This window comes from Hyperolius riggenbachi, chromosome 1 (genome assembly GCF_040937935.1).
Source record: "Hyperolius riggenbachi isolate aHypRig1 chromosome 1, aHypRig1.pri, whole genome shotgun sequence".
Classification (NCBI taxonomy): Eukaryota; Metazoa; Chordata; class Amphibia; order Anura; family Hyperoliidae; genus Hyperolius; species Hyperolius riggenbachi.
The window spans coordinates 95278142-95288559 of record NC_090646.1 but is presented as its reverse complement, the minus strand read 5'-3'; the positions used below and the strand labels follow the sequence as shown (position 1 = coordinate 95288559).

General features: G+C 41.9%; 1 protein-coding gene across 1 annotated transcript in view; it reads left to right on the top strand.

The window, feature by feature from the left end:
• Positions 1-10418, top strand: part of MAN2B2 (mannosidase alpha class 2B member 2) — a 103650-nt gene that overhangs the window by 49365 nt on the left and 43867 nt on the right. Inside the window, exons 12-13 of the mRNA XM_068277135.1 lie at positions 1697-1888; positions 3834-4086. Coding sequence (XP_068133236.1) covers positions 1697-1888; positions 3834-4086 — 445 coding nt within the window. The remainder of the gene's footprint in view (positions 1-1696; positions 1889-3833; positions 4087-10418) is intronic.

Here is a 10418-nt window from a genome sequence, read left to right as displayed (position 1 = left end):
TTTTTTAATTGCGACATAATATGCAATTAGGAATACCTTGGCACTCCCAATCAAAGCAGCTCCAACCCTGGAGGCTTTTAAATCCAAACTGAATAGCCACCTGTTTAGTCTGGCATTTATGATCACATAACATTTTCCCCTGTAACACATCACTATGTACTGCTCTGTCCTCTCAGTATTTGCCTTCTTCACATCTTCATGAAAGCTTTGCATTCTAGTACAGTAGTATGTATTCATTACAAATTTATATTCTCCTTTAATGCAACAAACCAAACTTGTAACTTTATTCTGCTAAAAAGAGTCCACTAAACGGAGTCAGGTGGCTTAACTTCCTTTCTACTTAACATCAGAACAACCACATACCTAGGTTTTGAGCACTGAGTGTCCAGTAAACTATTAGAGTATAACCCTAACCACAGCAAGCCATTGCATGCATCAAGGCAGAACTTCCCAGGCAGTGGCAGTCCCCCTAGACCACCCACGTCAATGTCTCAGTGCAGACACTAATGTGCTCCTAGCTGTGTAGGCACTCACACATTGCAGAGCTTGTGTGTGGCTGTGTACAAGTTACTTGATGATTTTGTTTGTGATTATCAATCCAATATGCACAGTGGGCCTCATACATAAAAACTGGAGGAAAGAGAAGCAAAAAATTACAGGGTGTGCAGAGAGTGCAATGAACCCGGGCTTCTCATTTACAGGAACCAAAGAAGCTATCCCCTTTTATGCATAACTATCAATCTTTCAAAATGAAAACAAAAACAGCACATGTAAGAGCCTGTATGCAGGAAAGATATATGGAAGAATAGTGCTTCATTACAAAAGGTTCACTACTGTCCTGAATTGATGTACTTTAAAGCAGCCATACTATGCCAGGGGAAAAATGCATATATAAGTAGATAAATACTTGATCTACTTGCATAACACATGTATTGTACCGTCCACATTTTGATTTCAGTGAATTTTATATAGTAAATGAAGAGAATTCTGTTCCTGGTGAGAACCATGTCTTTTGCCCACAGTTTAGGCTAAATCCTGATGTCATTTCTGCCCTTTACTTTTTTCTTTTCTCCAATCGCTGAGTCAGGGGATAGTGTTTCAGATAAGCAGCTAGGCAGGGAAATACATGGAAGAGGAGGAATATATTATAGATAAAAAGAATCCCCAGCATACAACTGTTTGGCACTGACTACTAAAGGGCCAGTGCTCCTTAAGTATGTAATAACTCCAAATCATAACAGCAGAAAACGTTTTGAATGCAGGATTAGCATCTTTATCACTTAAAGATGGTGATACAGATGGACCATCTCGATGAACTCGATGGACGTATGTCTTTTTTCAACCCAAATAACTATGTAAAGTATGTAATACACTCAGACCAGTTGCTGTTGAATTTTGATTTTTATGGTAACAATCCCGCGCTTCTAAACTACCTGTTTATGGGCCCTGGCACTGGCTACAGCAAATTTAAAGCCACCAGGGCACAGAGCATGAAACAGCACATTTATAAGTATACACAAATGCATCTTTCAGTTGCTGACGGGCCCCTTCCTATCTTATTTTGTTTACTTATGTAGTTTATTAATCCACAGAAAGATGAGGAACAAGCCAAATCTCCTGACATTTTCATTTGTCTGCTTTATTCCCACCCTCCTCCACTGAAAAATAAATAAATATAAATATTTTGCATCTACAGAGAGAGGAATTACACCATGCAAGCTAGACAAGAGTTTCTGGAGTATCATGCAAATGGAGACATAGGTGTTGGGCCTATATCCGACAACTACATGTTCACTGCCACTGGATCGGCCCTTCCTGTGGCGAAGGCTGTGGGAATGGAGATTGTGACGGGGGAACTGGTCACCGAAATCCGGCAGTATTTTTACAGGTAAAGCAGGAAACATATAACAGGTTCTTAAAGGACAACAACTGAATAACTAACATGTTTTTTAATCTGGGATGGGAATAGCTCATCTCAGGGCCGGGCCGAGGCATAGGCTGGAGAGGCTCCAGCCTCAGGGCGCAGTGTAGGAGGGGGCGCACAATTCATTCAGCTGTCATTCCTAATTGTGTTTGAAGCAGAAATAAATAAGAAAAGGGGATACATGGCAGTGACTGCAAGCCAGATAACAAGATATTAAGGTGTTGGGGAGGTTGTGGGCCCTGTGGCACCTCTTAGCCTAATAGCAATCAGTGTGTGACGGCTGGGGTGGCAGGGATGGAGGGGCGCACTTTGGTGTCTCAGCCTTGGGTGCTGGAGGACCTTGTCCCAGTTCTGGCTCATCTAGGTGTTCCTAAGTACTGCTGCATATCTTTCCCTGCTTATCTGTTCCTTTCATGTTAGGAAATTCTAACTCTTTCATTTACTGACGGGTGTTGGACCAGTGAATCCTAAGGGGGAGGGTGTCCCCCTTGTATAGTGAGGCTGTAGCTTATACATTCTACTGAGCCACATCAGCCCCACGTGAAGACAGCCTGTTGCAGAATTTTCGGTCCTCATTAGTGCATGGCAGGGATTGACGTGGCTCTATGGGATAGGGCTGGGATCAGTACTACAGAATACCCAGACAGCTGGTGGGACAAGGCTACTGGGAGAGTGTGGGGGACTAGAAGAGACCGAAGGGCCCTCCTACTAAAAAGCAATGCTGAATATAAATTTGCCTTATTGCCTGTATGAATTTGAATCTCTGCTCTTACTGTTCAGTAAGCCAGCAACTATACAGTAGGAGACCTTGGGCAAGACTCCCTGAGTCGCTTTGAGTGCGCCAGGAGAAAAGTGCAATATAAATGTTCCATGTCTGTCTGCCTATCCCTCTCATGTATGTTAAATATTTTGCACATGATGGGCCCCACTGTTCAGCAGTGGTGCACTGTGGGATGCCTCTGATTTACATCTAGTCACAGCAGATATGAGGAGGAAGCTATTCTTATTTTTTGGAAATATCTTTGTACATGTTGACCCCATTGGACAGATTTATCTGGGTGTTTCTTCATAAGTGTATATTGTATTCTATGTGTATAGTTTTTAATTTTTAAGTGTTCGTTGTTTCTTATATATTTGTTTTTAAGCTCTGTGATTAGGTGACTTGTCATGGGGGGGGGGGGGGGGGGGGGCGTATGACATGGTGTTACTCCACCCCTTTTGTGGGTGTTCCCATGCCAACCCTCCCACTGTCATGTCCTATACAGATCCGGTCATTTTGCCATGAAATGTGCTAGGATTAAGGACCACCTCTAGGTCCGAAACATGTCAGCAAATTGCTCCTTTTACTGTTTGGGATAGGTCCTTGAATAAATGCTACGTGACATTGCAGCGGACCCGTTTCTCTTTTTCTTGGTCCACGGGGAGGTTACCCAGGTCCAGCTCTGTCCCTCAGCAAGTGAAGCGGTATACCTGCCTGTTTTGAACTATTCTTGTTATACTGGGAGATGAATCTGACAATGCATACAGTACAATGCTCTGACCCTGCCTATTCAAAAGGAGCAAAGGTAGAAAACTTGTCATGAATGAGGAACGAGAACACTCCTACAGTAAATTAAGGATCAAAATTTTAGGATATAATGAAAAACGTGTATTAATAACCGGTCACATGAAAAGCAATACGGTTCTATTTCTAAATACACTTTAACAAGCAAAATCCAGTTTATAATTTATTTATTTTTTTCCCTACTGCTGCATTGAATAAGCCATGATATGGAGATGCTCCAGCAATGCTGCCATTGTTAATTTGGGCAAAGTGAGTCCCTGTGACATTCATTGATGCCCTGGCCTTGATACAGCATACAGTAACTTGTGTACTCCCTAATTTATATTGTGTTTTATCCCATTCCAGGGATGTCCAAGCAGAAAGCTACATCTACGCCATCATCTCCAGGCTCTATAATGCCCCCGGTGGCTATGACCAGTCACTGCTGTGCCATCACATCGAGCAGCAGTACAGAGTTGGACCCATAGAGCTGAACCGAGAAGCAATAATCCGAATACAAACCAGCCTGAAGACCGACAAGAGGATCTTCACCGATAACAATGCCTATCAAATGCAAAGGCGGGAATTCCGAACCTACGACAGCAACACGATTGCAAGGGTAAAGCCTTAATCAATAAATAATAATACATATCCATAGATAATAGGTTAAGAGAAATGACCCAGGAACCCAGCTAGCAGTGTGTCACTTCACTCTGAAAATGCCCAGCGTAGGCTGCTGAACATTAGCACAGCTTAAAGGATACCCGAGGTGAGAGGTATATGGAGGCTGCCATATTTATTTCCTTTTAAACAATACCAGTTGCCTGGCAGTCCTGATGATCCTCTGTCTCTAATACTTTTAGCCATAGACCCTGAACAGGCATGCAGCAGATCAGGTACCCTGACTCAGGTTGTACTGGATTAGCCATATGCTTGTTCCAGGGTTTTGACTCTGACACTACTTCAGAAGAGCAACAGGGCTGCCAGGAAACTGGCATGGTTTACGAGGTAATAAATATGGCTGCCTCTATATCCCTCTCACCTCAAGTTCCCTTTAAAGAGGAACTTTAACCAAGGATTGAACTTCATTCCAATCAGAACCTGATACCCCCTTTCCCACAATAAATATTTACCTTTTATTGAATAGATCATCAGGGAGAGGTCTGTATGGCTGATATTGTGGTAAAACCCCTCCCACAGTATGATGTCATGACCATGGTCCTGATAGTTTGCTGTCTGTGAACCTCATTGCATTGTGGGAATCATGGCCGTTTCCAACTGCCAAGCAAAGAATATCTCCCTCTGTGCATAGAACTCTCAGTAAGTGACCATTCCATACAGATCACCTGGCAGAACTAAAGATGTTGCCACCAGTGATAAGTTTCAGAATGTAAATCAAGGATAGGAACGATTTTACTATGGCCAAACACATAATATATATAGGAACATAATGTCACTAGCCTGCAGGCTAGCAACACGTCTGTAAAGACTCAACCCTGAACTGTTACAGAGTGGTCACATCCTGGTCTCTGCCTGGCCACAGTCCTCGTCTGAGTGTGTGAGGCTCAAGTCTAAACTTGGCTCCGCTCCCATGTTTATGCAGTTATTCTGATATCATGCAGTTGGTCTGATATCATGCAGTTGGTCTGATATCATGCAGTTGGTCTGATATCATGCAGTTGGTCTGATATCATGCAGTTGGTCTGATATCATGCAGTTGGTCTGATATGCAGTTGATGCGTGTATACAAGTTTTTTGAAAGACTTGTACTAGTTTGGAATGTGTAGTCCGTCAGTCCTCTTGGGTGCGCAATATGTTAATTGAGTTGGTTGTTTAGCCGTCTAGGCGTGTGTACGTACAGGTCATGTGGTTCGTCGGGTTCTGTGCATGTTGGACGTGTGTATGAGCCTTAAGGTGGCCACACACGATACAATAAAATGATCCGCTTTTACAGCAATTCGATAAAAACAATCGGATCTCCCGAAATAATCGAAAGCTTTATTTTTCATTCGACTGAAAAATCCGATCGGATTTCCCGTTTCCTTCGATTTTTATCGATCCGGAATGCCAGATATTTTTCTTCAATCTTTCTAAAGATTGTATGGTGTGTGTTGGATTGTCAATTTATTAATACACACACCCTAGCAATTTTGTCAGTTTCCAATTATTTTTATCGTAATTGGGGGAAAAATTGAACATGTGTGTGGTTCATTGGCCATATTTTTGAAATGTTACAATCAGTCAGAAAAATTAATTACAATTCTTAAATTGAACAGATATTTTAAAAAAAATTGCATGGTGTGTGGCCACCTTTAGGAGATGTGTTTGCTGGGCAGACGCACAGCATGGCTACTGGCATGTGGCCTGCTCTGTTGTACAGAGAAGGACGACAAGTAGCGGCAAAAGCTAAACTATTGCAAGTCATTGCTAGAGATGTTGCCCTTCCTATTGCAGTCTTTAGCTTACACGGCCTAGCTTGTCCTGCATTGGCTCTCCACAGTCTTTAGCTTACACGGCCTAGCTTGTCCTGCATTGGCTCTCCACAGTCTTTAGCTTACACGGCCTAGCTTGTCCTGCATTGGCTCTCCACAGTCTTTAGCTTACACGGCCTAGCTTGTCCTGCATTGGCTCTCCACAGTCTTTAGCTTACACGGCCTAGCTTATCCTGCATTGGCTCTCCACAGTCTTTAGCTTACACGGCCTAGCTTGTCCTGCATTGGCTCTCCACAGTCTTTAGCTTACACGGCCTAGCTTGTCCTGCATTGGCTCTCCACAGTCTTTAGCTTACACGGCCTAGCTTGTCCTGCATTGGCTCTCCACAGTCTTTAGCTTACACGGCCTAGCTTGTCCTGCATTGGCTCTCCACAAATCACTGAAGCCTAATTCTGTAGACCACATTGCTGATATGAAAAATATCTCACAGCATTTTCAGTTCCGAAAATTAAACCACAAAATTGTTATCAGCAGCTTGTGATGTGGAAGTGAATCTCTGGCTCCAGACCGTGTTGAATAAAACTCAGCTGTCCGTGGTCTGACATTCTGGCCCATGTGCAATTTACTTTTTCTTTCTCCTAGGTGATATTTTAACACCTTGTCATAACATTTTTAAAATACGGAAAATAATTTTTATAGTACTTTTTCACCTAATTTTAGGTACTTTTTAAATTGAAAAATGTTTAAAGGTTATTTTAAAGAGAATATGAAAATTATCTCCTGAACTCAGGAGAAAAAGTTTGATTGCATTTGGCACCCTGTATTTATAGAAATCTTAGCAGAAGGGAAGACCGGTGCCATGAAGAATAATTAAGCTTTTTATTTAGAGATGCAGATTTAAAGCAATGTGTCATTTATGGAACGTTTTGGAGGGGAAACCTTCTTTATTAAGCTGTGTGAAAAGTCACACACGATACAATAAAATGATCCGATTTTACGGCAATTCGATAAATATGATTGCATCTCCCGATAAAAACAAAAGCTTTTTTTTTTCATTCAACTGAAAAATCCGATTTGAATTTCCCGTTTTTGTTTGTTTTTTCCTATTTTATTGATCCGGAACGCTGGAATTTTTTTTTTTAAATGTTTCTAAAGATTGTATGGTGATTGTCAATTTATTAATATACATACCTTAGCAATTTCCTCAGTTTCCAATAATTTTTATCATAATTGGGGAAAAATTGAACGTGTGTGGTACATTGGTCAGATTTTTGAAATGTTACAATCAATCAGAAAAATGTATTGCAATTCTTGAATTGAACAGATATTTAAAAAATTGTATGGTGTGTGGCCACCTTAAAGAGAAACAGTAACCAAGAATTGAACTTCATCCCAATCAGCAGCTGATGCCCCCTTTGAGAAAAAAAAAAAAAGATTTTTCATGTAAAACGGATCATTAGGCTAATATTGTGGTGAAACCCCTCCCACAGTGTGATGTCAGGGCCATGGTCCTGATAGTTTGCTGTCTGTGAACCTCATTGCATTGTGGGAAATAACAGCTGTTTCCAAATGCCAAAAAACAACCGGCATCTCCTTCAACTGACCTCACCTGCCAGCAGTAAAAATGTCACCATGTGATAAATGTCAGAATGTAAATCAGGGAGAGGAAAGATTTTGCAATGAGCAAACACTGACTAAATCATTTATGCATAATTATTGTAATATTGAAGCACTTTTTTTATTACATTATTTTTACTGGAGTTCCTCTTTACGGCTCCATTTCCACTAGAAAGTACTGCGATGCAATCTTGGGACCTTCAATTTCCACTCGCCACGATTGCGCCGTAAACCATTGGGAATGGAGCATGACCACACCAAAAATAGTGCTGGCCGGCATTTGCGTTTCTGGAAAAATTGAAACGTGCTAATGAAAAAAGAGCACTGCGATTTACAGGTTAATCATGGTGCTGTTGCAATCTGCAAAACGTAAGCAATACACTTTTTGTGCCGATCACAGGAAGTGGAAAAAGACCAAGGGCTTGATTCACAAAGCGGTGCTAACTGTTAGCACGCCTGTGAAAACCCCCTTAGCACGTCTAAACAATCTTTTCGCGCATAAAACTTTACGCGCGCAAAACTTTATGCGCGTAACACTTTACGCGCACCGCGCGAAGTGCCCATTAAAGCCTATGGGACTTAGCGCGCGTAAAACTTTGCGCGCGTAAAACTTTGCGCGCGTAAAACTTTGCGCGCGTAAAACTTTACGCGCGCAAAGTTAGTGCGTGATCTGATTGAGAAATCCGGTGCTAACCTACTTAGCACCCTGGTTAGCGCGTCTAAAGACTTTAGACCTGCTAAGTAGGTTAGCACCGCTTTGTGAATCAAGCCCCAAGTTTTAATAACCAGTTCGGCCTATCTGGACGAGTTTCCTCGTCCAGATAGGCACTGGTGCTGCCGCCGGCTCGTGCGCGCGATCGGGCGCGCCCCCCGCGCGCTCCCGCTGCCCGCCGCTAGCCCCCCGATCAGTGAATGGGAATATAATTCCCATTCACCGATCTAACTTCCCCGCAGAAATACCGACGCTTTCTCTCCAGAGAGCGCGGTATTTCTGCCCCCAGGAAACAACTCCTCAGCATTTTAGTTCCTAGATGCGAGCTGGTTCGCATCTAGGACTTTTTTCACTGTGGCCATCTTGTGGCCAAATAGTAAACTGCACCCACATACATTTTTGATTAAAAAAAAACATTATTTTACATTTAAAATTAGCAGTTTCCCTCCCACACCAAAAATTACCCACATACACTTTTTTTATAAAAAAAAAAAAAAAAAACAATTAAAAAACAAAAACAACATAAATAGTTACCCAAGGGTCTGAACTTTTTAAATATGCATGTCAAGAGAATATGTTATTATATTATTTAAAGTTATAAGCTTATAAATAGTGATGGACGCAAATTGAAAAAATGCACCTTTATTTCTAAATGAAATATCGGCACCATAAATTGTGATAGGGACATCGTTTAAATGGTGTAATAACCGGGACAGATGGGCAAATAAAATACATGCGTTTTAATTACGGTAGCGTATATTAATTTCAAACTATAATGGCCAAAAACTGAGAAATAATGAATTTTTTCCGTTTTTTTTCTTATTCTTCCTGTTAAAATGCATTTACAGTAAAGTGGCTCTTAGCAAAATGTATCCCCCACAGAAAGCCTAATTGGTGGCGGAAAAAACAAGCTATAGATCAATTCATTGTGATAAGTAGCAATAAAGTTATAGGTGAATGAATGGGAGGTGAACGTTGCTCGGATGCATGAGATTTTCGGCACTGCGGCGCTGAACCGGATAATCAGCTCTTATCTAGTAAAACTTCATGGAAAAGAATCAATAGAGTACTGGCGTCACCATGTGGAAACCAATCCCCTGTGGTCTCGCACTGCAGACGTGATGGGGGAATAGACTTTATGCTATTTACATGTTACCAGAGTAAGTTCCCCTACTCTTATTCAGACATTGCAAAGTGAGAAGTTAAAAAATTGAAGATAGGTCAAGAAATGATTGATAAGTGCCGTTTAGTTTAATGTTGTTAGATCCACTGTGGGCCTGTAGGTAATACTTTACTACTGGCAGACATGAAAAAAACCAAACCGCACTAACTACCATTATACTGTATGTGCATGTTCACAGATGGGAAAACGGTCAACACCATGGCCTGACATCACACTGTGGGAAGGGTATCACCACAATATCAGCCATACAGAGCCCACTGATGATCTATTTGAGAAAAGGTAATGATTTCTCATGGGAAAGGGAGTTTCGGCTACTGATTTAGATGACTTTCAATCCTGGGTTATAGTTCCTCTTCAACTTCGATAGAATCGTCCTTTAAAGTTGTAACTTGCTCTATATAAGGTGCTCTTTCAGAATTCAACAAGCAAGGTAATCCTTTAAACTCTTCATTTTCAAATGTGTAAATGCAGTTTAAACCTGCGCATGCATGCAATGGTAAACCTATTTATACAAATTCAAGTCTTGAAATTGTAATTTCTTGTGAACTATTAGGGCGCGATTCCACTTGAGCGGCGCGCGTCTGCTCTTCCGGGTCTGCGTGGAAAGCGGACAAATCCCATCAGCCGTGCCATGCACGGCTATGGGCTCCACAGCCTCCCGCCACGATTCGGATGGAAAAGCCCGGCCGAATCGCTAGCGGTAGCGATTCGGCCGGCGTTACCATTGCACCCTATGGCAGAGTTTCCCCGCACTATTCGCCTGCGGGGAAACTCTGCGGATTCGCGGCGGTTTCCACTTAAGTGGAAGCGCGCCCTGAATGTACTGCAGCCAGCGTCGTCAAAGGTATTGACACAACACTCTCTGCACAAAACTAAATATGAATGAGGTGAGTATAGAACTGCACAGCTTAAAATATAAAAAAAAAGTGCCAACTGCAACTATTTCCATGCTCCCCACTTGAGACTCTTTTCCTGCCCTTTGCTAGCACCTTCAGTCATGTGGTGG